Below are 27,465 nucleotides of genomic sequence, written 5' to 3'. Positions count from 1 at the left end.
GCAGATGGGGCAGGAATATTTTATATGGGAGCTGGCTGGGTATGCAGTCAAAACAATAAACAGCTTATTTTGTTTTATGAAGATTTTACTTAACAAGAAAAGGGAAGGAACCGAACTTCATACATTGAAGTGTATGGGAGGGGACATCCTTTCAGAATGTTTGGTGTGTTGGAGATAACGGCACCCTTCCTTTCATCAGTAGCCCTTTTTCTAAGTGCTTTTTGAATGCAATGCAGAGCCAGTATGTCGGGGGCTCTGGGCATCTTATTTCTGTGCTCTAGCTGAAATAGCTCTTCCTGCTGGAGCTGACATCGGAAACGAGCTGAGCTGCACATGCTGAACAAGAGGAAGGTGGGGAGTGTCTTGCTGGCAGGAAGCTTGTTAGTTCTGTTTATCTGTATGGCAGCTTGGGAATAGCTGGTTTTGAAATGCTATGGGTTTGGCATTCACTGTTTAGTTATCTATGGAAGCCCATTGGGAAGAAGTGGTATTTTATGACTCAAAGCTTTATATGGAAACAAAAATTCCCCCCCTACCCACTTGCATAGAGAGATGTGCCTTAATCTGTGTGTATCCCAGCCAATGCCTGGGATATACAGGTGGACATCCTTCATCTCCAGTCACGTTGCTCTGTGGCAGTTAAAAATTATGCTGCTATTCCTGGGCTCCGTAGATGAAATTTCAATTTAACTTTAGAACCTCAGAGCCCTTGAATAGTCTGTTCTTGCAGTATCAGCATACGTGTCAATACTCAAGAGTTGTGTTATCTTAAAGGTCATAAGGTACATTGATGCTTTTAAATGCTTTAGCCCAAAACAAATATAAATTGACTTTTTCCCCTATTTAACCATTGTGAGAGTATTTTTTTCTCTAAAGGAGGAAATTTCTCAAGTACACATTGAAGTAATAAACATGTCTTAAAAATGAATGATGAGCTCTTCCTAAGCACAATCAGTGCTGATTGTCAGTATTGACAATCAGTGGGTGCTTTTTACTTACTTTGGAATGAGAGTAACTTCAGATTAGCAGTAGTTCTTGGGGATGGTTATGTTTTCCAGGAGGAAATTTGAACTTGAGGAATCACTTTAATGGAACTCCTTGGGTAGCAGCTTTCTCCCAGCACAACAGCTCTCCTTGGTGCAGGACAAATCGCTAGGGATGTGACAACAAGGAGGGAGGGCTAAACCTAACTTGTTGTCTGGAGATCAAATGCTCCATTGGAGTGATAGCCTGGGCAGCTGAAAGGGTCTTTGGTTCCTACAGCAATGAATGACATGAAATACAGCTGCTTGAGTCCTGGGACATCAGAGCTTGTTTTGAGCTGACATCCCATTAAAAGACTTAAAAAGACAGTTCCTCCGAGCCAGCTTGTCCAACTCGATTAGATTGTATCTGGAGCTTGATTGAATTTGTGGACAAGATTATGAAAAGCACCATGACTGTCAGTGAGGTGAGCGGGCTTTTGAGGGAGAGCTCTCTTTGTATCCCAGAGGTGGTGCTTGTGAGGTCAGTTATGGTCAGCTAGGAGGTTGCCTTGGCTTTAGCTGCGTGTTCAGCGTTCTTGCTGTTATGCCATCGGTCTTACAAATACATGGGCTGTTTGGGATTTGTTTCCTGAACGTGATGTTTGCATTACTGTAGGACAGGCTTCAGTCTGTCCTGAAACAGGAGGTTTTTTTTTTCTGTTGTGGCTGTTACCAAAGTGGTCTTAGATCTTGGGATTATGGGAAAAGCTTTGATCACCAAGCACAAAAACAAAAATAGGTATGCTTGTTAGGTTGGAGTCATTTGCTGTGCTTTGTTTCTTCAGCAGGTCAGATTTGATAGATAACAATTCTGGATAGCCTACTTAAATAACAGTCTCAATATTTGTGAAGTTGATGTCAGTCAGACTTCCATCTGAGGATGTGAAGATTTTACAGCCTCTTGTAAGATGAGAGGAAAACCTCAATACCTCTTTTCTTAGGATCATAGAATGGCCTGGGCTTGAAAAGGACCACAGTGATCATCTAGTTTCAACCCCCCTGCTATGTGCATCCTCACCCAGGATGGACGACTGCTAAGGTTTAGAGGCAGCTATGCTGCCTACAGCTGTGGGGCTGCACCAGTGTGTGTGGGGGTGAGGCAGCACTGTCAGAACTGCCCATGCTCTGTCCTGGGCATCTTCTCTTGCCCAACATCCAGCAGTGATGGTGGAGAAAGGGCAGAATAATCTCTAACACGTTGCTATACGGCTGCATGTAAATGTGGAAAGCAATACTTTGCGGGGAGATCCCACTCATGGAAACTGTGCTTCATACCTCTTTTCTGTGGCAGTAAAAGCAAGCTGATGCAGAAATAACAGCAATTTCCAAGCCTGAGAGCAGTGCTCCTGTAAATGACTGTAAACCTTCTTTTGCTAAAGCTTTAAATAACCAAGAAATCTAATATTTAGCTGTCTGCTTATCAAATGTCTCCACACCTCATTTGGTTGTACTGAGCTCAAAGGAGCTAACAACAGATGCGGCAGACTTTCAAATGAAATTGTACTCTTGGTCCCCAAATTTTTTTTAAATGGTTCTGTACTTTTCTCTGGAAAGGAAGTGTGTGGGGAAGGTGCTGTATTTCTTTTTCTTCTTTTTTTTTCTCTTTCTTTATTGTCTTTTATTTTGTAAATGTCAGCATGGTCTTAGACTGTGGTACCAGACCCTTTTCTGTGGAGAAGCCAAGATTGGTTTGCTTTCCTGTTGTGACTCTTTTCTCCTTTGCTTTCTTAAGTTAATGGAGTGCAACACCTACAAGCACAGCACTGATGCTCGTGCTGCTTTTGAGAAGTATTAACACCTTCTGGGTGCCAGCACTGCTCCGACCTGCCAGACACCAGCACTGCTGCACATCTCACCCCATGCCTGTGCCTGCAGTTTCTTCCCACTGAGCCATGGAATGAAGCAGAACCTAGGGTTGCCTTACTGTGATGTGGTTACCCTGCACAGACCCTGCCTGCCCTTCTCTTCTCGAGGTGCTGCTGCTTTGCTGTCTCTCCCTGATTGACCTCTGCTGGGGGCAGTGATCGATGCGTGCAGTGCTACAGCGCTGAGGCAGTCGGTGCCTGTGCCTGTCACGCTCTGCTGTGGATTGGCAGCATCCCAGCCCCAGACTCGTTGCTGTACAGCTCTGGGAGAATGCTAAGCATGAGCATCGGTGCGCTCAGCTCGCCAGATAACTCCTGAGGTGCCTTTCTTCCAGTCTGAAGCGTGCAACTCCTCCGCTGCTTCTTGCCTCCTTCCCTCTACCTCTCCTTTCCATCCCCCTGTGCTGCCTCGTGTTGTTGTTTTGAGTGTTCGTGCTGTTGAGTCTCCCGTTTGGTCTCGGATGGAGCTGACTGCATTTATCACACCCACAGAGCGACCGCCTCCACTCAGCGGTGCGTGGGGGAGAGCTGTCACCTTCTGGTGCTTCGTGACCGTGTCAGGTGGGCTAGGTCACGCAGCTGGAGGCAAACAAGCTGAAAATAGCCCTAAAATGGGGTCATCAGCCATTTTGTGTGCAGATGCTCTCCGCCGGCGAGGCATTCTGTATAACTGTGAGATGATTTCCAGGAGAGGTGCTGACTGAGGAAGCCCAGTGTGGTGGCTGGAGGTCTTGGGACCTTCCAGCTGGAGAGGAGGTAACGGCACAGGGCTGGATCTATAGCAGCTTTCTCATACTTGAAAGAGAGCTAGGAGAAGACAGGGTCAAACTGTTCTCCAGGGTGCATGGTGAGAAGACAGTGAAGCGTTCAGAGGGTGGTGAGGCACTGGAACAGGTTGCCCAAGGAGGTTGTGCATGCCACATCCCTGGAGGCATTCAAAGCCAGGCTGGATGTGGCTCTGGGCAGCCTGGGCTGCTGGTTGGTGACCCTGCACACGGCAGGGGGTTGAAACTAGATGATCACTGTGGTCCTTTTCAACCCAGGCCATTCTATGATTCGATGATGGGGCAGTGGCCAGGAGTTACATTGGGGAATGGCACCTGGCTGTGGTGGCTTACAGTTTTTCCATGGTGCTATAGCAGGGCCTGAGGGAAGGGTTGGAAAGCCAAGCCTTCAAGACACTTGAAACTTGCCTGGATGAGGCTCAGATCAGCTTCATCCATCTATGAAATCAGCCCTACTTTTAGCAGCAGGTTGGACTACAGTGACCTCCAGAGGTCTCTTCCAGCCTGTTGTTCTCTGCTGCTTTATGGGACCCATGAAATCGAGGTTTCTCTCTGCAATTCTGTAGCAGTGACGTGTTTGACCTAGTGGAGTGAACACTGTAAAACTGGAGCCTTAAATATGTGCATTTAACATTTATGGGAATTAATCTTTTAGGACTCAGTGGCGCCTGTAGTTAAGTTACAGGGAAAGCAGACCAGACAGCTCTGAATGCTGCTTTCCCCTATTCCCTGGAGTGCCAAGTTAAGGTTGAATGGTGCTTCATCTCCCAGTTCTCCCCCGCTCCCCATTAGTGTGATCTCTGTTTATAAGGTATACCTTCCATTCAGGTACTCTCCATATAACTCTTTCAAAAAAGTATTGACTCGTGTCAAGAGCAGCATATAAAGTCATTTTTATTTTCACTAATAAAGTCCAGTGGTATGTGAGTGGATTCCAAACTGTAATGAGAAGCTAACCAGCAGCTTCCTCCACCCTCTGGGATCCCAGGAGGTTACTGGAGCAATGCACTGCCCCAATTTCTTGTTTGTGTGGTGTCTGGATTTGCTTCTTTGGTTTGGTGTTTTCAGCGTGGCTCTTGGTAAGCTGGTCCGAGGCTGGTAGGTTGCTGTGTGCAGGGCCAGCATCTGACAAATGACTTTAGGAGGGGAAAGCAACCTAAGTAGCTTAATAGGATTTAGTTCTGTCTACACTGTCCTGCCAGAGCATGTTATAAACCACTTTAGTGGGATTCCTTCTTTAAATATAACCATGACATCAGCGTGGGCAGAACCTCCATAAGAGCTCTGGGAACTCTCCTGTAAAATCAATCTCAAAATGCAGTTGAGAAGAATGAATGAATGAATGAATGCCTGTGCTGCAGGACCTGAGGTCTGGGAACAATGCTATCTGGTGAGCAGGATGGGAGGATCTCTGAAGGAGAGTGTACTAGCTTACCTTCAAAGCACTTTGATTTCTAGTGTCAATGATGCATCTGTTGGGGAAAGCAGCTAACAAGAAATCCTGTAGGACAAAGTGGTGCAAATAACTTCTACTAACTGCTGGAACTACTGGTGCAGCAACTTATTTGACCATCCTTACATTTTCCCAGGACTTGGTGGTGAAGGAAGGAAGTTAAATGAGGCACGCTGGTCCCTAAGTAGGTGATAGAAGCCTGGCTTTGCTGAGTTGAGAGGGAACCATTTCCCCTCTTCTCCCTGATACCACTGGAAAATGGAGAAACAGCGAAGAGGTGCTGAGATCTGAAGCTGCCAAGTGAGATACCCTCTGTAATTCATTCGGTGGCACCAGATTTCACTTGTAACTGCATGGCTTCTCAATCTGTATGCACGCTTACTCTTGCCCTGTTCTCAGGAATGGTGTTTGGGATATGAATTGAAGAAGGACTGGCCCACTGTTCATGGTCCACTGTTCGTAGCACAGCAGTGTATTAGTATTAAGGGGGGAGGTTGGTGGCCCTGCCTGTGGCAGGGGGTTGGAGATTCATGATCCTTGAGGTCCTTTCCAACCTGGGCCATTCTGTGAGCAGTGGTGTGGCAGAGCTGAACTTGCAGACCACTTGCCAGAATATTGCTCTCAAGGCAGCAGCATCTTTCTGCACCCAGTTGCTGAGTGCACCATCTGCAGCTCCACGCTGCTTCACAGCACAAAGCCGTGAAGAAAGCATCACTGCTCAAATAGCCTTTCTCTTCAGCACAGCTACCAGAGGCCCTCATCCCTTCCCAGTGCTGGCGAGGAGCCTGCATGAGGCCTTTCTTTGCACTGTGCTTCCCCTGCACGGGCTGCAGAGAAGTGGTTAATGGGGTGGCTGGCCGTGTCAGTGGTGCAGGAGCAAAGGCTCCAGCTGTGACTGCGGTGGGTCTTGGCTGGCGTGGAGGTTTTTTTGATCTGCTTCCTCTCTTAGTCTCTCTGTGGTATTTTTTGTTCCTGGGTTTGAAGGTTCCCAATAGTGAATATTGGTTGTCTTTGTCCTGGAGGGTTTTTTTGAGAGGTTTTTTTTTTCCTCCTTTAATAAAAGGGGGAAAACAACAACAACAAAAAAAAAAAACAACCCACAAACAAAACCAAGGAAGGCACAGTGTGTAAATGCTTCCTGGACATGAATTGAATTTCTCTTGGGGGAGTAAAATGCACTGCTTATGCTGAGGGAAGAGATTTCCTCTTAATTTTTTTCCTTTTAACCCCAGTGCTGTAGTCTTTTGAAGAGAAAGTTTTGGAGTGAATTTAGGGTGAGAAGTGCAGCCATTATCACTGCCAGTCTGCATGTTGGTGTTGTTTGTTCAGTGATGTCAGCTCAGCTCTGCATCCCTCCCAGTCATAGAAGAAATCTCCAGCCTCATGGAAGACTGCCATGTCCAATCCTTCATGGCTCCTCTTCATGGCCAGTGTGCTGCCTTAAAGCTGGCTTCATGTAGGAATTATGTCATAAGGACAGCTAGCAATAGCACAATGGTTTGGGACTTTATTGAAAGGCTTAAGACTGGAAATGTTGATATGGTTGAGTTTACTGTGTGCAGCAGTGAATGTATGGGGGGAAAAAAAGAAACAGCACTAAAAAATAAATGGGATTAAAATGGTGCCTGCAGAGGTGCTGCCATGCACAATTTTCTGGGCAAGATATCATTCTGCAAATGATTGAGGAACACTACCCTACTGGCACAGCAGTGATCACGTTATCTGTGTTTGTCTTAAATATTTTCGTCTCTCTTGGGTTCCTACATAGTTCTTGCGTTCCTGCGGTACGGTTGGAACGCTTCTACAATCCCTCTGATTGCAAGGAGTACAAATTCATTGCTTCCAATTAAAAAGTGCTCGGTGTTCTTTGCAGATCAGTTCTGAGCCTTGCCACAAAACCACTGCTCTACCCTGGGCAGTCTCCTTAAAAATGAGCTCATCTGGTTAGATGCTGGAATATGCTATTTACACACATTACTTGAGAACAAAGGTAGTGCAGCTGCTTTATTTTTTTTTTGCCCCTATGGCATCACTTCTCCCCACAGTGAGTGAGCTTCTTTACCTGTTTGTGTCCCATTAGTGGGCTTTATGAAATCCTGGTTCCATCCCCACTGAAATGATTTGGAGGTGGAGGACTGCAAGCGATGTCCCTGAGAGGATGGGATGCCCTGCAGGGTCCAACAGTGGAAAAGTATGGAAGGCAACCTGACTGACTTTCTATAACTGCTTCAGTCCAAGAGCAGCTGTTTTTAAATAATAATAATAATAATCTATTAAAATGAACTTCCTTCATATGGAAACTTTGGAGGGAAATTTGGAAAGTCAGTGCTTTTATTTTAACTCTTGGGGTAGTTAGGAAGTGGCCACACTTGATCTGTTTTTCCCTGCTTGGATATGTTTGCAAATCATGAGATGCATGGAGAGGATGCCAGCACTGTATGAAAGGAAGAATGCTTGTGCTGTATGTCTGTGCATGCTCTGTATGCAGCTGGATGTATATGCTATTTGTTCAAGTTTTTCCAAAAACTTTGTAACTAGTGTGTATGATGTGATGTCAAACCTCTGAAGGCAACAACCCAGCAAATGAAAAGTGATGTGGAATGATGATGAAGCAACCATGTTATCTCCAGCTGTCACACCTTTGGAAACTGCTGTCTGTGATAGTGGGTTGGTGTTCTGTTGGGTGAAGTTTCCACAGCTGAGATAAGTTTTTTTTTATTTTCTGTTCTGCTTAGGGGTGGATCTCATTTCCACTGTCCTTCCCCAGTGCTTTGCATTTCCACTTCCAAACAGAAAAAGTGTGTGTAAGCCTTTATCAGAGCTGGTTGCTGTCTGACTGCTGTGTGGTAGTTGCTGGGCTGCTCCTGCTTGGGAAATCCTAGCTGAGGGCTGGGTGTTTGAGCCCTGGTGGCTGATGCTCTCTGATTTGCTTAGCTGTTTTAAGAGAGAGTAAGCGGGCCAAATAGTACTGTGCTGTGATCCTAAATACGGCTTTTAATTTAAACCAGCCGCTATGTCATTCCCAATTCAATCCTGGAAAGAGCAGGCTTTGAGTCCTGGAGAGGAAAAGGGTAGCAAAAGGGGGTGCATGCAACTGTCTTTACCAAAATGTAGGCAAAGCTCTTGCAATTCACAGGAGCTGTATGAATACTTGGGTTTCAAACTGCATCTCGTAAGAAACAGCAGCAGTTAAAGAGAGCTGGTAACCTGCAATAGAATACGAATGCCTTACAGATGGGGGGGGTATGGAAGGAAATCCTGGAGACTGGTGTTGCCTATGTATGGTCAGCATAGACAGGTAGCAAATGTGGTGTCCAAACACTTTGCTTGATAGTGTGAGCAAAGGTAGGCACGTATGGGATTTTTCCCCTCTAAATGAAATGCATTGTCTGAGAGCCCACGTTGTAGAAGGGGGAAGGGAAAAAGGGGGGAAATTGGATTAAGTCACTGGGCTTCAGGCCTAAGCATTTCCTGCCTTTTTTAAAATATACCAGTGCTGCTAAGGTCACGTGCTGAGCTGTGCAAGCAAACCCCAGCCCGTGGCTGCGTGCAACAGGCAGCTTGGCAGTGCTGCATCTCGCCTTTGGGGAGTTCCAAGCAAGAGAGAGTGGAGCCCAGCTCCCGCAGCAGGGCTGGGGATGGGGAATTGTCTTGGCATGGGAATTTATACAGCACTTGGGCTTGAGCCAGGTAATGCAGGCAGTACTTGCTTATCCCTGAGTTTGAGAAGCATTAAATTCATACCGCCTTTATAGCACGGGGTTTCTTTCCATTATCCACTTTACTGGAAAATTACCTTGTGAGGAGATTGGATTTTAAGACTTTAATGGATGATACAGCTTTCTAAGCAAGGAAATGAAGTTGCTTTTGAAAGACTGAGTATGGGGACCACTGTTGGGCAGGATGGTGTGAGCTCATCCCATGTGGGAAAGGAGCAGTGGTGGAATTGTGCAGGTTTGGCATGGGTGAGCTGGACAAGTGTGTGCATCAGCTGTGCAGGACCTTTAGGACCAGACCCTTTGAACTCTTCCAGTGCTCCCTTTGGAACCCTTCACCTTCCCAACATTTATTTGATCTTTGTCTTTAAACAAAGCTAGTAGGCTTAACTTCATCCAGCTGGGAATGATAGGAAAAAATAAACTTCTAAAGCTGAAGTTCCCAAAGGGGTTCCTTACGCATTTTGCTGGTCTGGGATTTGGGGCAAAGACCTGCATTGAACACCAATGCATCCATGCCTTTTTTTTTTTTTTTTTTTGAGCCCTGCAAGGAAATCTGCAGAATCCCCAGGAAGGAAATCCGCCTTTTCAGCGAGAATGCTCATTTGACAAGCTGCCAGTTCTGAGCTAAGCCTCATTTAATAAAGATTTAGTCTGTGGGGACCTGTCAGTGGAAACTGAATTTGGTGAGAGCGTCTCATTCTTTTCATCACTGTAGTGCAGAGAGGCTTTCAGCCAGCATTATGAAGAAACTAAGGATAAGAACATCCAGTTTGGAGGACCCCCTTACCTCTGGGAATGGTTCCTTGCTGTTGTGTAAGATGGAGATTGCTGAGTTGGTAACAGCTAAGGGAATAAAGGGATTGTTATTTGACTTCAACCGACTAGAATGCCAGCGTTCACTGCTGATTAGCATGGATTAGATCTGCATTCGTGGGCAGGAAAAAAAATCCAACGCCATTGTTAAGCAAATCTTTTCTACTTATTGCTCTCCATCTCTCTTTGGTTTGTGAGGGGAGATGCTGTGTTGAATTCTAGCACCTGCCACCATGTAACCCATGGGAGCTGAGGTGTCTGTATGTACCTGCACTATAAACTGTTAAACCACAGCTCTCAACCAAGCTCTGGTGCAGACTGCAGTGCGTGCTGGTTATTGCAACAAACAGTGTATCTGAAGGGCCTTTTTGGCTTCGGCGTTGCTGGCTTCTGTGAGTTGGACCAAATATAAAGGCAACATGGAAAGTCTTTAATTATGAAGTAAGAGGTCAGAATGTTAGTATGGAGGAAATGGTGATAAATTTTTAATCAACCTAGCCTTGTTCTCAGTCGTTGCCTGTACAAGAGCACTTGAGAATTTAATCTGAATTAACTGGAGGAATAAATTCAAAGCAGATTAGTTAAACCACTTTAAATGCACTAAAGTGAATTAAACTGCATTGAATTAAGGCCATTCTAGTTAAACTACAGTAAATCCCTGTGTGAACGCTCATTTGTAATTAACGTGGCTTTAGTTCACAGCTCTAATTCCAATTAACTCCAGAATGCCCTTACCTGTGCAGGTTGTTTCTCAGGACAGAGGAAAACAGCCCGTGTTTGAATAGATTTGAGCTATCTAGTCACGCTAGATGTTTCAGCTGCGGATCTGTTTTAGCCTGGTGTATTGTCCTCAGGTGATTTAAAAATAAAAATAAAGAAGCATGACATAATCCTTGGCATTTTTCCTTTTTTTTTTCCCAGAAAGGAAAGCCAGTAGCCAAAAAAGCCAAAGGCGAAGTGTTGGCCTATATTGCTACTCCAGTGTGGACTTGCTGTTAATATATCTATCCATAAAGTTCTGCGCTTCTGTACAGTGTGCTTTCCCTGGGAGATGTCTGTATAAGGAGATAAGACAGCAGAACCTGTCCTCTGTTTCCATGGTGCTCTTCTTCTCTGCCAAGGGATCCCTAATGAAGGAGAATACATCCCAGTACCGTGGGAAAAGGCTCTTCCACAGCACGTTTCCTGCCCAGCCTGGCTCTCCACTGTGTTGAATGCAGTAATTGGCCTGGGAAGGCCTGTTCCCCAGGCGGAGGAGATAGGGATGGTTTAGTACTGAGATCAGTAGTGGCTTCCATGTCCATCACTCCCCCCCCTCCCCCCTTCCTAATTAGATTCACTGATACATGGTTGGCTGTGTTTCCCCTTCTCTAGAGGCCGTGGGATGAACCTCAGTGGATGCCACATGCAACGCTTTCCATCAGAAGGGGTACGGAATGAAAGTCAAGTCTCTGGACTCACAGCAGCACATTCAGAACAAGCTGATGAGGGTTCAAAATGTGTTGCTCCTGTTGCCAGCATTACACAGAGTTTGGTTGAGTAGGACGTAATTATCTATGAGCACATAAGCTCTTCAGGTGCCCTAAGGTCTGCAAAAAAGGAGTAGGAAGGAGTGTGGGCATGATGCTATCCTGCAGAAGTTTCTTTTCTTGCTTAAGAAGACTTCCGTCCTTCATGGAATAAATAGAGATGAGTGCTGCTTTGGCAGCAGCCCAGTTTGCTTCATTTGTTCTTCTGGGTGAACGTTTTTCTCTTCCCACACTCCTTTAACCTCTTCTGTCTGTTTTATTATCACAATCTTAAGTCACTGCATGGAAATCCAGAAGGAACGTTAGTTACAGATTGAGTGGAAAGCTTTCTTTTGGCAAATGCTAGCTTTAAGGTAGAACTATAAAAGGGTTTTCAATCTGGCAATGATTAATACAGCCCTGTTGTTGAGATGCTCAAAAGCTGTAGCTGTTGGATTTCCTATTTTGTCCTGTGGGTTGGAATTGCAAAGTTTAAGAGGAAATAATTTTTAAAGTATTGATGCAAGATTAAAAGGAAAATGGCATGATTTTTGGGAACCACCTGAGGGCTTTCAGCTTTGGTCTCAAGTTTCTTCTTGAGGTTTGAGTGGACTTTATGACTAGCAATAAAATAGCAATGCTATCCAGAAATAACTATCGCCTCTTCCATGTGAATAGTTGTTCACTATGCCACGCTGCTGCTAATATAGTTCAGGTCAAGAAAATGAGGTGATTGGAAGCTGGATTGGTTGAAATGAGTAAAACTTCAGTTAATACACACTGATTCGAAATAATCCATGTGCTTATTCAGGATTGACTTTCTAACCCTGTGGTGGTGCCAGGATTTATTGTGCCAAGTAACCTTTGTGGCAGGGAGGGGTGGAGGTGGGAGGACTCGCTCAGCCATCACTCCTCTGTAGTCAGGTGATGAACCAGCAGCTCTTCTGGCAATGTTAGTTCTTGACACTCCTGTGAGTGCGGTCCAACACTCACCTCCTGTTTTGTAGCGCTTTATCTTTATTTTGAGCTTCCCTCTATTAGGAAATGTACTCAGATGTGCCTTGTATAGCCCATTTCTGTTGTGCGGATTGATATTCCCTTTCTTGACTGCATTTGCGATGGCAATTTCTTATGTGAGGACACTTCCTGCTGGGGAGGATGTAATGGAGTATCCGTCCCTGAAGTGCAGTTTCAGGAGCAGAAATTAGCCTACCAGGACCAGGAAGATGAGAGAGACATTCATGTATGTAATGATGTAGATCACAGTTGGGAACTTGTGGTTGGAGAGAGCTGCAAACAGCTGTTTTGCGTGGACATTTATCATCCAATAGACAGGGCTGCATGTTGGTTGAATCTGTCTGCAGGAACAGAAGCTGTGGTCCTGGAGGCTTTGAATTGTGCTGCACTTAAGGCCAGTCAGCATGTATGTCCTCGGGGTGCAGTATTGGCACCTGAAGGTACCCCAGTGCAGTGCGCTAGCTCCTGGCTCAATGGAGCTCATCAGTACAGGGGTGTTTCTGTGGGGGGAGCTTCTCGCCGTGCCCTGTATTTCCTACTGTGATGGTGCCTCTCTGCAAGGGAGCCTAGATGTTTTCTGCCCCTTTTGGCTTCTTATCCATATTGAGAGGGTGAATGCCATGAACCCTGGCAGCCAGTCAGAGCTGAGGAAGGCTGTTAACACTGCAGGAGGCTGCTGAGCACGTTCCTGCACGAGACCAAGAGCGTTCAGGTTTCACAGCGCCTTTCCAACCTAACAGTGCCGCTCTTGGTTACTTCCCCATGTACTTTTATTTTGAAAGAGCTTCCGAACACTCTGTCTCCTGCCATCCTGGCTGATACCACTTGGATTTACACTCATTTTCAGGGACTGCTCTGTCTCCACTTCTGCCATTAGTGTCAGCACAGTGGTAAAATGTTGCTCCTCCAAGTTGTCTTCGTTTTCCTGTAAGGGCAGTTCATGCATCATTTGTGATAAAGGTTCTGATAGTTCAGCAAATGTTCAAAGACAAATTGATGCTCTTTTGTGGCAAAAGGCCCAGTGCATAACTTTACATTTACTTGGGATAATGTGGCCTTGGATAACCGAGTCCCAGATTTAGTGTTGCAGGATAAAATGTCTGAGGGCTTATCCAACCTCAACCTCCCTTTTTAAATACTGTTATTTAATCCTGAGAAGCAGGCACAGGCATATCTGTGGTTGCAACCAGGCTTTCACTGCCAGCCAGTCTCTGGGTCTTACACTGACTCATCAGTCAGAAAGATTAATAACTGCTCTGCTGGATGATTTCACTTGTTGTCATGGCACATATCCATTAATGGAAAACAAATATTCTCTGGAAAATGAAATGCAGATCTTGGTGCACTGGCCAGCCAAGTCCTTTTGGCTAAATGCTTACATTCAGCACACGTTAAAGCATCCCTTCAAAGTGAGCACTTCAGGTTGCTTGGTGCATAGCAGTCTTTTTAGGTGTTTGTTATTTTCTTTTCTTTTTTCCCCCATTTGAAGGGATCTGTTCCTCCACATCTGGAGCTGCAGTGACGTTTTTTTTTTTGCTGATAAAGAGTCTGTGGGAGAAGCTTTTTGGTGAGCTCTGCTTTCCAGCAGCAGTGCCTGCTGGTGCGTGCGGGAGGGCTGAGGGTGTGAGCGAAGAAGTGCAGGCATGCAGTGCAGGAAAGCTTGGCGTTACAGCAGCCTGAAGTGTTTAAAAAACAACCAACGTCCCCAAGGAGCTTTGGTACGCCGAATGTGTTGGTTAATTTAGTATTGAGTGCTTGTGCATGGCAGGCCTTCAGAAGTGGGAGAACTTTGGGTCTCTGAAGGCAGCTTCCCTCTCGAAGGCCTCTTTCTGCTCAGGAACTCGAACAGCGCGCACCATCTGGCATAATCATGGGAAAGGGGGATTGTGCTTTTTCCCTTCCACCCCCACTTCTTTCTCTCTCTTTCTCAAAAAAAAAACCCCAGGGTCAGTTCCTATAGGAGAACGGAGTTTCAGCTGTTTAGTTTGGGAAAGCTGCACCTGTAGGTGCTCTGCATCCCTGGCACGGCTGCTGAGCTTTGGGTTGGTTCCTTTGGGCTGCAAAGGCGAGCAGCACGGTACAACATGGAATATCTGTGATGCAGCAGACAGCCCTAATGAGTATGAATCTCATTATGAATGGTTGATGGGCACTACAGCTGTAAACACTGATGTTGGCTTGGCTGGGAAGTATGTTCCAGTGTTGTGTGGCTCATGTAGCTTGCCAAGATAATAACTCAGCTGGGAGTACCTACACAGCGAGCTTGGGGGGAAGGAAGGGAAAGAACAACTTTTTGAAGAGGAACTTGTTACCAGTCTGGTTTAGAAGTACTCATAAACATTGTTGAGAATCTTACTGCAAGTGTGGCATTCCTAAGGAGGAAAAGAGATGCTAATTAAAAATGCCTAAACTTTTGTGTTACATTTGCTGATACTGATCTGTGCCTGCCTTTCTCATGTTAGGGCAGTGATGAAACTTGGGGCTTTAACTATACAGTTTGTTGGTGTTCGTCACCGCTATGCAAGGTTTGCCCTCAAACTCTTCTACATGAAATAACATCCGTAATTTCATTCATTCATTCGTTCACATGAGACAGGGTGACTGGATTTGGTGTTAGAACTGATTTTGCTTTTTATTCAATGAAGCAGTTTTGCATTTTGGCATTTGGGCCAGGATTTTCTGAATACAAAACAATTGGAATGGAGTTAACCACTTAAGGCTTTCCTTTCCTCCCAGGGAACATCTGAATAGAAATAGGTGTGACAGTACCTCCGCTTGTGACTACTCTGAGCTGCTGTGTCTGTAGCACCCGCATTAGTTTTACTGTATATTTGTAAGTGGATGGGTGGTAGATGGAGGGTTTAGCATTTATTCTAGGCCTATCTAGAATAGAAGAGTTGCATGGGCATTCTTTTTTTCTTTTTAATTCAATCGCATGTATAATAAATTCCACCCCCTTTCAGACCTACTCATGCACTTGGATTTCTAATGAAGAGCCCTGCATATTTATTCATGAGGATTAAAGGACTGTACAGATAGAGGCAGCTGGCTGAACTGTTTATTTATTTTTTTTCCTCTCTCTAAATCTGCTGACCTCTGATCTGGAGCAAAGAGGAAACCATCCCTGATTGACTTTGACTGTTTGCAGACCGGGTTGGACAAAATGGCTCAGCTCCTTGTGGTTCGAAGGCAGGATGTGGTGTCACTGAGTAGAGGCAGGAGGAGGAAGTGAGGCTGCATGTCTCCTGTTTTTGGCTTCTGAAAACAAAGCAGAAACCCCTAGCCAACAACTGGTTTCCAGAGTTGGCCTTTAGCACTGCATCTCTGCTGAGGCCTCTGGGCTTTGCTTGCAGCCTGCACTGTGGGCAATGATGGCAGCTGTGGGTAACGATGGGTTTTGTTTCCCGCAGGCTCTGCTGCTGCTGGGTGGCATCGCGCTCTCCTGCCTGGCTCTGGACCTGCTCTTCCTCTTGTTCTACTCCTTCTGGCTCTGCTGCCGCCACCGAAAGAGCGAAGAACACTTGAATGCCGACTGCTGCTGTACAGCATGGTGTGTCATTATCGCGACCCTGGTGTGCAGGTAAGGCTGGGAGGGATGCTTCTCTTCCATGGTGCAGGACATCCTGCATGCTGTTTTCATGTGTTGTGCTTGCCTGTAGTTAGTAATTGTTGGTCATTTCTTTTTCCCCTCTGTATTTGTGTGTTTTTAAAGTATTTTCTTCCACTGTACCACTTGCAAAAGTGCCTAATGATTTCAGCAGCGTGAAAAGGAATAGCTAATGTCCTGCTCTTTGATTCTGTGCAAGTGGTAAATCAGAGGCACTATCTCCTTGGGGGCTTAACGCTTAAGTTGAATGGGTCCAAAGTTCAAGGAATTGTCAGGTCTAGGTGGGGTGTCCACAAAGAACGACTATGGGGAAAGTGGATTATGACGAAAGAGGCACAGATAGTTCTTTTGGGTCTGGGGGTGTTAGTTTTTGACTGGACACGGACATGCAGGTGGAATCTGTGTAAGGCATTACTGCATTTTATCTGCAGCAACGTGCAGTGGTTGTTGGTGATGCTGCCAGTGTCAGCAGTGCTTCATGTTGTGACTGAACAACGGGAACTTTTGGAAGTGAGGTGAAAAGAAAGGTTGCTGAAAACAGGAGAGTTAAGGAGCTAGTGGAGAGCACGCGTGGAAGACCTTAGAAGAGAGTTTGTTTGACACTCTGGTTTTTGGTCAACAAAGATGTAGTTCCCATTTCCCAGAAAGACAATGGTGGGACATCTGAAAGCGGGAACATGCATGCAAATGTCAGGAAAGAACTTTGGATTTAATTTGTTTGGACTTGAGTAGGGTGAGTTCTCTGGGATCCATGGACATTTGCACTGAGTGCTGAGGTTTGGAGTGGTTTTTTTTTTTGTTGTTGTTTTTTTGTTTTTTTTTTTTTGCTGATTCCAAGCATCAGCTGCTCTTACCCAAGGTTTCAGGTGGTCTGATTTTCCCCTTTGCATAAAGGAGATGACAATGACAAGCTTGCTTTTTTGTCATCTCATGGCTCACTATAATTGCTAATAGATCACGTTCTAGACCCACCTTTATGGAAGCAAGCATGTTCCTTGAAGGCCATGCTCAGCTTTTCAAGGGCTACTAATGGATTTCTCTATTTACTCTTTCAAGGTATATTTGAGAGACTAGAAAACCCCTGTCGTACTGGAACAGAGCATTGATATCACTGTGTTGTGAGTTTAGCAAGCTATGGATGGATTTGCCTATAAAGTCCAGGGCTTAGTGATTTGGAGACCTCATGCATTAACAGATAATGCTGCCTTTGCACAGAGCTCTTTCTCCTGTGCTCTGCTGACTGCAAGAAAGTACCTGGAATAGAAAGACAAACTAGAGAACAAGTCATAAAGAAGAAATCTCAACTTCAGTCACCTTTATTTTTAGTGATCTCAAGAGCTTCAACTGCATCCATTCCAATCCACTGAAAGCTCTGTGGTTCTAACCCTTACAGAAGCTCTAACTGATGCTATTTATAGTGGTGTTGCTGTTACAGGCACTTGTTAGCTATTGTTATGCAGCATTTGTGTCCAAGACAGCTGCTGCAGTGTGGTAGTTCTGTTTGTTTTTCATTGTAGGCAAGGTTGAAAAGGAGGAATTCTGCATATCTCCCAGATTTGTGCGTGAGACAATTTAAAGTTGGAAGGTTGGCATTTAAATTCTGGTGAGACTGATGCAATTCCCAGTCATGGCCGCAAGCTGGGAAGCATTTTAGGCTCACTCTAAATCTAACCAATTGGTTTACATCCTTGGTGTACCATTTGTTTTAGCAAGTATTAAATCCAGGAGTATCCTAACAATTAAGATTCTACTGGAATCTGAGGTGATATTGCATGAATACTCGTTTTAGTCCATTTTGTTTTATAAAAGTTCCCCACTGACGTTGGTTTGTTTTGTGATAGCAAGGTGATGCCACCTGTGGGAGCTGAAAGTGCTGCCTGAGTGCTGCTGCTCTCCTGTGGGACTGAGCTCTGTGTTCTGCCCCTCTCCCAGCAGCTGGACATGACAGTGCTCTTGAACTGATGACTTTGGGCTGTCTGCACTCAGTGTCTGTCTAGGGTGCAAAAACAGCTCCCAACAAGCATGGAATCTATTCTGTGCTAGTGGGGAATCCCAGTTAAATACCAAGAGTCAAAGATCAGCCAACTGGACGTATCCTGTCCTGACTGTGCATGACACACAGCAGAGCTGCCTAACCAGCAGATGCTGTGACGTTCCAGTGAGTGGGAATAAGGCTCTCCTGAACACCTGTCTGCGGCAGCAGGCTGACGTGGGAGGCAGCTTGTATGGCTGTTTGCAAGTGAACAAAGGTAGCTTGGATGCTCAAGCAGCCAGAGGATCCAGGCAGGCTGGGCTGGTCTGTTCAAGTTCCATGAAGTGGATTGTTGGCTTCCTAGCTGAAAACTAGTTAACTCTGTTTGAGCCCAGCCATGCGTAATACATGCTTATCTAAGTTGTGGGTGATCCCTGAGGGCTGTTTGTGAATCCTTCTGAATACTGCATCACTGTGCATCACCGTTTTCTAATGACTCTCTATTTCCTGCTGAGCAAAGAGGGGAATGCTGAGCCAGCAGGAAGGCAGAACTAGTTAACTGGAGTTCTGCAGCAAACTGTCTCCCTAGTGAGTCTTCCCAATTGCTTGAACCACAAAGCTGCAGGATGGACTTGCCTAGATTATTCCTTGAGAACTGAGTTCATTTCTAGTCCTTAGTAATTTCCATCAGCTTCTGTGTATGGGGAGTTGTCATCTCATATAAATCATCTCATCCTCAAGTGCCTGTAGGTCACAGTAATGCTCCCAGAAGGAAGCTCTGCTCTGAAGGCAGGTAGGAAGCTTCCTGGAGAGAATACCTAAAAGAAATGGGTACAAATAGGTGGCAAAATCTTGCTTTCTCAAGTGCCAGTAATAGCACTTTCCCTTGGTGCTAAAGTGCAAGGTGGTAATTAGACAGACAAATTAACATTCCTCCTGAGAACATGAAGTCTAAAAAGGGCTCTCCTTATGAAGTTCCTGTAATTAAAGCTGACTTGGTGTAGTTAGATTATTCATTTCTAAGGATGTGATGTGAATGGCTAGTGCTCATCTTCTCAGACTGGTGATTGAACATCCACAGGGGTTTTCTCTGTGTGCAGCGTGTGTTACGACTGGAAGATCTCTACAGCAGCAGGCCCGAATATGTTCTCCCTGTCAGATTAATGCTCTGCTGTTCATATATACCTTTTGTAATCCATAAAACATTTTTTTTGTGGGTGACATTGCAAAGTAATTTGGAATTGCAGTTGATTTCTTTTTCTTGTCTCTTTATTATGGCATGTCCTAAGCTCACACAACTCTTGCATGCAAATAATAGGAAGGCTGTGTCCTCAGGGAAATTCTGCTGTGAGCTTTTCAGGAAAAGAGAGGGAAATGTGTGGGTTTTTTTTCTGCAGACTTGAATTTCTTGGGCCTTGCTGTAAAGCAGTACTGAAGTGCTGCAACATGCAGTAATTGAAATCATACTGTTGTCTCTGTATGAATTAAAGTCACAGCCTGCTGCTGTTCTCTCTCATCACTTAACCCTTTAAAGAACTGTTGCAGTACATAGGCGATAGGAATGAGAGTGTTCATCTCAGAAATGCACATTGTTCTCATACTAATGTGTACAGGTTTCCTAAAACTTAGTGAAATGAGCAAGCCAAGCAGCAGGAGCTATTTATTAAATGACCCATAAAAGCTTGGTGGATGGATTTTCAGATTCTTATTTAAAAGACACTGTTGAGAAGGAAGGCAGAGAGAGGTGGGGTGGTGGAAGGAGCATGGGACTGACTCAAGTCTGGGAGGAAGAACTGGGGGTGGGATGGTGAAGAATGGGGAGGTGATGTGCATGTTGGGGAGATGAGTGCAACAGGAACGGCAATAGCAGCAGCAGAGGTGACTTTCTTATGCAAGTGTTGAAAATGTGTTGGAGTCGTATCATCTGGAGGGTGCTAGGGTGGAAAAAAAGCTTTGTCGTTCAGGATTGTTGGTCTTGTATCCAAGCTGCATGACAGAAGTGCAGGCATTGGGCGATGATTTTGTCATGTGAATGGTATCTGCTATAGCTGAGGCTGCAGAACCTTCCAGGGTTTGTGTATGGAAACACGTGATCTGTCTTGGCCTCAAGGGCTTATGCTGTTGGGTCACAATAAGTATATCTGTTTTTACTTTAAAAGACTGAGCTCTGATGAAAGAGAGCCCCTGTTTCTTTTTAATCAAATAAAAATATAGTTAAAAACGAGTGCAAATCCTTAAATCTGCTTTAAACAATAGCAGCTTTTACCTGTGTGGGTGTGTAGGCAGGGATTTGAAACAACTGTTGGATGTAGGTGAGGCCAGATACTTACAGAAAGCTAAATAGCAGCAGTTCTCCCATTGCCTGGCTTTTCCTAGCACAGTGTGAGGGCAGAGCTGGCTTTTGTTGGGCTGTAATGTGGTAATTAATCTTGCACGTAGACTCTAGTGAACACACCGCATGCGTGTCCAGGGGAATTTGTTACTTGAATTAAATGCCTTTTATCCCCAATTCCAGTTGCTGTCTTGCTGCCTTATAGGAGTCATGCCTGTGACTAGCTGGCTGTGGGCGGCTGAAGTTGGTAATGCAGGGCTGGGCAGAAAGCCTGTGAGGATGGCTGCTGGGCAGCGCTGCCTCTGCTTTGGCAGAGTCTCCAGTCAGTTCCTGTGATGGTAGCACTGCATGCCGAGCACATTTGACCACACTGGCTGAGGTACCTACCTGTATCATGGTGTTATGGACAAAATGACTGCAGCGTGCTGCTTCTGAGCCTCTTCCACCAAACTGTGCTGCTGTGCTGGAATACCAAGAACCGAGGAGCGGGGTTCAGCCTGTGCTGAAAGAATAGCATTCTAGTAACTGGAACAGGATGAATAACATTGCTTACAATTTAAAGGGTCTGAATCTGCATATTCAGTGTCAGGAATGTCCCGAGTTTTGTTTGGTTGTAAAAGCAGCTGCTAAAGTTTTGTGCTGCTCTGGACAGCAGATTTGTCTGAGTTTGTTGGCTCTGATACAAGGCTAGGGAAATTCAAGTTACAAGTTTGTAATTGCAGTGACGAGGTGCTGAGTTGCCTTATCCTAAACATGGACATATTTCAGAATCTACATTATTTTTCAGCAGTCAAGGAGTGTTGCTTTCTTTTTTTTGTTGTTGTTGTTTTTGTTTTCTTAATCCCCATCACCTGCAATATAAAGCTGCCACCAGGGAGCAAGGCGGAAAACTTTTCTCTTTCATTATTGGCATCATTGGTGTTATGAAAATATTTGAGGGAGGGTGTTTGTGAAGAAAGACTCCATTCTTGTATTAACACCAAATATTAAGGGGGGGGGGGGGGGGGGGGGAACGAGGCATGGGCAGGAAAGCTGTGTGCTGTGTTCCTGCAGGAGAGGAGTGACAGCTGAAGCAGTGGTTCGGATTGCAGGCTGTGTGTGCCAGAGCAAAGCTAGGCAAGTGACTGTCAGCCAGGCAGAGCCCACCCTGGCCTGTGTGGGTGCATTTCCCATCTGGATGGTGGTGGTGCTGGTGACCCTTCCTGTCAAAATAAAGGCACTGTGCTTACCCTGAAAGCTGTTGTCTCACTTGCTTCCTTCCTCTTGTGTATCTCCTTCAAAACAGCCCTGTGAGTGCTATGCCATAACACAAACTTGTTGTGAAGAAACTGTTTAATCCAGGAAATCTTTAATTTATACAAAACAACAGCAACAAAAAACCACAACACAAAACCTGTCCTCCACCCTCCGCACCACCACTGCCTTCCTTTCTTGTAGCCCAATCTTAGTGTCTTGAGAACCATCCCAGAAAAGAATCTGAATATTCTGAAGCCAAATGTGAGATGAGAACAGGAAATTGGTGCCTTGATTGACTTACCCCTGAGTTTAGTTGTATGATCCCTTCACAAGTTCTTTCTTTCTCTGTTATTAAGGGGAAAAAGAGGGCTTGGGGAATGGTGAGTTCCTGCAGTGATTCCTTAATAAAAAGGTATTGCTGACTTGCCTGGTTGTAACTCATCCACAGGATCTTCTTCCTGTAAGTGAGATTTAAGCTAATATGGTTTACTCCATAATTAGGGTGGACTAATGTGTGTGGACAGTTACAGCAAATCAGCTGATAGGTGGTAATTTGCTAAACAGCTGGAGTTGAATTGTCCACAAGCTTGAAATTCACTTGCTTAAAAATAAATAAGCTTTTTGGCCAAGTAAGTTATTAAGATTTGCTTCCCAATTATCTAAATCAATACAATACAAATGCTTCTGATGGGAAGATAAATTAAGAAATAAGTCTGAACATCTACTGTCAGGCTGTGGAAAAGACATGGAAAATGGATCTTAAAGATCCATCATTGTGGACAAGTAGTTACTGCAAGCTCTATATGTTCTTCCCTTAAAAATATAATGAAATAATCTGTATTTCATGTCCAGAGAAGACTTGGGTTTGGTGGCATAGCAATGGTAGCACCCATTTCTCTTGCAGGAGCCACTGAAGGGCACCTTGACTAGCTGGATTTCTACTTGCCCATGTTTAGGGCTGAGCTCTCTAATGGTTCTTTAACAGATTGACCACAAATAAAATGTACTTACTGAGAAGGGGTGGTTTGTCACATGTGCTGTATAGGCAGTTATTGGCTGCATGGTAAGTGCACATAGATATTTACAGGGGATTTTTTTGTATGTGGTCGCTGGGGAGCGTGACTGCCTCCAGCTGCTCTTTGTGGAGGCACAAAGAGGGGATGCAGCATCCCCTTCTGTCAAAGTCTCTGATGTGACTATGCAAGAACTAATGTGACTTACCTGGCAGAGGTAAGCAGCGTGTTATATTGCTGCCCTTTAGCTTGAACTGTGCCCTGTCTTGCATTTTTTTTCCTCTGCAGTGCTGGAATTGCTGTTGGCTTCTATGGGAATGGAGAGACAAGTGATGGCATCCACAGGCTGACGTACTCCCTACGCCATGCAAACCGCACTGTGGCAGGTGTTCAGGACCGGGTGAGCATGAAAGCAAATGGGTAGTGTGGGAATGGGCAGCCTCAGCACTTCTCTTGAGTCTGGCTGTGCATGTATCTCTGCCTTTTTTTTTTTTTTTTTGCTAGCTTCTGAGCTTAGAGATGTGCTAAAATTTCCATTAATGGAGCGATGCTTTCTTCAGCTCTTCTAAAAATATCAAAGCAAACACAGCTCGTTAAATGAAGTCTTCTCTTTGCGATTGTGCCTGTTTTAAAAACAGCTTCTGATCAGCTCTATTCCATGGACGTGGAGGCAGGCCAAGGCAGACAAGTCTGTTAGCAAAAAGGATCACTTGAGCACAATTGGTTGTTCCTGTGTTACATCAAACGTCATTAGCTCTTTCTGCAACCTTGATGGCTACTAACCTCTTAACCTCATGGCATGGTAACCTTCAACAGATGTCCTTCTGCTAGACTTGATTGCAGTCATTTTTAACCTGTTTTAGGAGTAAGGTGAATGTCTTATTTGGGAAAAAAAAAAAAATTGTATTCCCAGCCTTAGTGGCTGTGTTCTGGGTTTGTGTAGTTCTGCTGTTTATCTTGATATGGAAAATAGCATTTAAACTACATTAAAACAGAGGTATAGAAGTATTTGCTTATGGGTGGGGTTTGAAGGGTAAGCGATCTGAGCCTCTTCAAACAGAATAACTGGAATCTGTCCATAATTTGCTAATAAGGATGAATTCTCTTTTACTTCCTTCTCATCCTTTTCCTTTGCCATACTACAGGTGCTAGATACCACAGTGGCCCTGAACCAAACAGCAGAGCCAAACCTGCTCATCCTGGAGGAGATGTTTGCAAAGCAGACAGACCACTTGCACGTTATCCAGAAACTGCAAAGTCTCTTGGATGATTTGGTCAGGCAAACAACTGAGATCCCCTTCTGGAAGAATGAAGAGCTGTCTCTGGAGGAGCTGGCAATTCAGATTGACCTCTATGACTGGTACAGGTGTGCAGCACCCTGTTAGTATAGTGATTGTGGCATTTGTTTTGCAACAATGATGTGTTGTGTCTGTTCTGTGGGGCTGAGCCAAAGGCTGTTTATTACTGTAGGTGCTCTTGGCTCACTCAGCTGACTTCATTATACAGCAAAACTGCATTCAGTTTAAATCAAAATACATGACAGCAACTTTTTTCTTAAGAGTGTTGATTACTAGCTGAAGGGAAACATATTTTCAATGTAAAAGATTGGTTGCTTGTGCCCTAATACAAGGAGAGAAGTTGTATGGCACATTAACTTGAATAAAGTAGGAATGTAGACTTGTTCCACGTGTTAACATCAAACACTATCATTTCTTTTTATTAAAGTTATTGAATAAAAGATAACACCAACTGTATTTCACAAAAGGAAACCTTTGTCCACACATTTGAATCAACTGAAGTGTTTCTAGCAAACATGTAGTAAGTTCAGGAAGCTGCAGTGCTCCTTCTTTACCTGATGGTGTCCAGCAGCATGTGGCTTTTGTACTAGAGTAAGGTTAGTGGTCTCACTTCTCAATAACTGTATGCTAATCATGTTGTTTAAATGCATTTGCCTCCCTGGACTCCTGGCACAGCAAATACCAAGTGACCTCTGAAAATTAATAATTAGCAGCGGCTTTTCAAAGAAAACAAGGGCTGAGTTTGTTTTCTTGTTGTTTTTCCCCACGAGAAATTCGGACTACTTGAACTGTCCCTTTCATACATCAGTTTTCTTTTGCTGTGTTTTTATTTGCTGCAGGTGGCTCGGGTACCTGGGCCTGCTCCTGTTCCATGTTCTGATATGTTTGTTGGTGCTCTTTGGGCTCATCAGAAACTCCAGGGCCGTTCTTATGGGGTAAGTTCTGACTCAGGGACAGCACGTAAGGAATGCAAGTGCCTGCTAGTTTAAACCTCTAGTCTGTTGTCAATTGATTTCAAGGACTTCTGAGAACAGTTTAAATCTGCCTCTTAATGCAGAGTACCTTTGTAGAGCATTGCTCTGTGGTTTGGAATAGGGCTACATGTGAGGGATGTTCACAGGAAGGAGCTGTACAGCTCTATGATACTGTTCTGCCTGTTTTCACATCAAAAGCAACCAACTCATCTGGACAGCAGCATGCCTTCTGCTGGGCAGCACTGGTAGCCTCTGCTTGGGAGTCAGCTGGGAAATAGTAATGTGAACATCCTCCCTTAGATTTACAGGCTGTGGAAGTCGTCTTTAATTCTCTATAGTGGTGAAGATGTTTGCTAATGGATGATAAGCACTGCCTGTGTTTGCACTGCCTAGTAGCATGCCTTTTGTGTCACAATCTGATCCTCTTTACCTTTGGTTGTCACACCTGAAGAGACTTTACAGAGAACACGCAATGGTTTGTACAGTTATAAGAAGTCTTGTTGCTATGTTACTGCAATATTAATGTGTATCTATTTCTACAAAGCACTGCAAATGCTGCCACGCTCAAGCCCCATTACAAGAAAAAAGTGATTCTCTCCCCGTGTTGCAGCTTGATTTAGTTTGGCATGTTTGGCAAATATACCAGTGTCATAAACACAATGAGAGTTTGACAGCTGACATAGCCAAGATTTTGTCCTGATGTGTGATGGTACCATTAATAACTGAAATGCATATTCAGATTTATTATTTGCCAGATGACTTCATACCTGGCAGGTGATGCAGACAAAGGTCCAAGTGTATGCACAGATGGTAAACCCAGAGTTGAAATTAGAAACTCATTCCCTCTTGCCAGAAGTTCATATTAAGGCATTTCCCCAAGGGAGGACATGGCATAGAGAAGCAAGTGTGTCAGAGCCAAGCAAGATGGTGAAATGCCAGTTTTAGATCTTTGAGCCAAGCAATCAGCTACTGACCCAGTCATCTTCATTTAAAGGAGAATAAAAACTGTGTCACATTGAACAGGTAACTGTGCTTAGCTGAAGGCACCAAGCAGTGCTGTCCTTATGTAGCAGGCCACTTTGCTCTGGAGTGCTCCGCAGGATCTGCTAGGCTCTGTGGCTGTTGCAAAGGTGAATCCCCATTCTGTGCCTGGCTCTCTTCCTGGGCTGTGTGGGGTACTTGGGTGGTGTTCAGGTGCTCACAGCTTGACACCAAAGTCAGGTGTTCCAACACAGGCCAAGTATTCCCTCCGTTATCTATAGACAATACAGTGCTTACAGCCTTGCTCTAGAAACGGAAGGAATTTGCTCAATTCTCAGTCACTGCATTTTCATGGGTTGTTTGTTTGCTGTGATGTGTGCTTTTGGTGTTCCCTTTTTTCTTTTTATGCAGATATATGGGGCTGTTGTTCTCTGAATATCTTTCCCATGTGGAAAGTCATGTCCACAGTGAGAGTAGCCCAAGTGACAGGAATGCAGTCATGCATCTGCCAATCTGCCATTCCCTGGACTGCCTCTGTGCCTTTGACTTCCTTGCTTGGAGCTGACCAAAGACTTTTCTTCTAGCTTAGTCTTCCTCTTGCTGAGGCCCCTGGGCCAAGAAACAATGGAACCATAAACTGGACATTAACTTTTCTGGTTGCTGCTGTCTGCAGCACATAAAATGGGATGGTTTATCTGAAGATGCGGTGACTGTTAATTTCTTGAGTTTGGTAATTACTTTGAATTGCAGATAATGCATCTTGTGACAGGATCTGGTTAGCTTGAGATGAGAGTTTCTACATCTGCCACCTGTCTGTCTGTCTCCTACAGGGTATGCTTGCTTGGGGTGTTTGCCCTGATTGTCAGCTGGGGGTCCTTGGGTCTGGAGCTGGCTGTTGCTGTGGTAAGTGGCTCTGGTTCAACTCCCATTCACCTCTTGCTGCAGGTTTATCAGACACAAGATTAAGCAGCCATCAGTACATGTTATGCACTGTTTTATTGTGTGTCTTGTTCTAGGTAGCTGTCCTAGTAACTTGATCTGTGAGAGTTACACAGCTCCTCAGTGGTGGGGTGCAGTGTCTTGTACTCCAGCACTGCTGAGGCTGCCTAAAGCTGTACTAGTGGGAATGACAGTGAGGCTTCAGCACCTGAAACCTCCCTGCAGTGGAAGATTCCCTGATGTTAACCTGGCTCAACTGCTATTTTATATTGGTGTTCTTTGATGTTCCTTTTCCTTTTTGCCCTGCCTCTTTCTAGGGCTCCAGTGACTTCTGTATTAACCCGGATGCTTACATCTCCAAAGTGGTTGAAGAGAACGCAGTGCTTAGTGCTGGTAAGTCTTGGGGCTGGCTTTGGCACAGGTGCTGTGGCTCAGCTGTCACGTAGGAGTGTGGCAATGACTGAGAACTTGTGGCTGTACCCAGCTCCCAGCAGCCAGCTGGGGGAAAAACAGATGTGTGTGGAGCTTTGGAAAACCCTCGTTCTTTCAAAAAATGCTTTTATGCACCAGTCAGAAGTGTATGCATACATCCTTTTATCATCATTAATAATAATAATAATAGTCATTTTTCTGTCAGAAGATTCTTTCTTTCTGGCCCTCAGGCAAAAATAACTGATAAGGTGGATCAGCAGAAGTCTCTGGTTTATTTAAATTGAGTGCCCTGGGTCTTTTTATCTCCTCTTCTAAGCAATGGAACTGTGGCAATATCAGTTTGTAGTTTGAGTTGTCATTTTTTTTAGGTTTCCTTTTGTCTGTATTCTAGCATCTAATATATTTATTTTCTATATTTGTTATTAATAAATACATGTATCAATTTTTCTCTTCATGGTGTTTATAAATAGGAGTCTTTTGAAAGCTAATTTAAAGA

The 27,465-nt window shown here is 44.7% G+C and overlaps 1 protein-coding gene across 5 annotated transcripts in view; it reads left to right on the top strand.

The window, feature by feature from the left end:
* TTYH3 (tweety family member 3) overlaps window positions 1-27,465 on the top strand; it is a 70,751-nt gene that overhangs the window by 18,183 nt on the left and 25,103 nt on the right. For all 5 annotated transcript variants that reach the window (XM_042864142.1, XM_042864141.1, XM_042864140.1 and 2 more), the window contains exons 2-7: window positions 15,596-15,765; window positions 22,634-22,745; window positions 23,491-23,711; window positions 24,483-24,578; window positions 26,429-26,501; window positions 26,855-26,930. In XM_042864142.1, coding sequence (XP_042720076.1) covers window positions 15,596-15,765; window positions 22,634-22,745; window positions 23,491-23,711; window positions 24,483-24,578; window positions 26,429-26,501; window positions 26,855-26,930 — 748 coding nt within the window. The remainder of the gene's footprint in view (window positions 1-15,595; window positions 15,766-22,633; window positions 22,746-23,490; window positions 23,712-24,482; window positions 24,579-26,428; window positions 26,502-26,854; window positions 26,931-27,465) is intronic.

The sequence above is a fragment of the Lagopus leucura genome, unplaced genomic scaffold (assembly GCF_019238085.1).
Source record: "Lagopus leucura isolate 7727_CA_CO unplaced genomic scaffold, USGS_WTPT01 Super-Scaffold_760, whole genome shotgun sequence".
Taxonomy (NCBI): Eukaryota; Metazoa; Chordata; class Aves; order Galliformes; family Phasianidae; genus Lagopus; species Lagopus leucura.
Note: the sequence above shows the minus strand (reverse complement) of the source record. Positions and strands in the feature narration are given on the sequence as shown.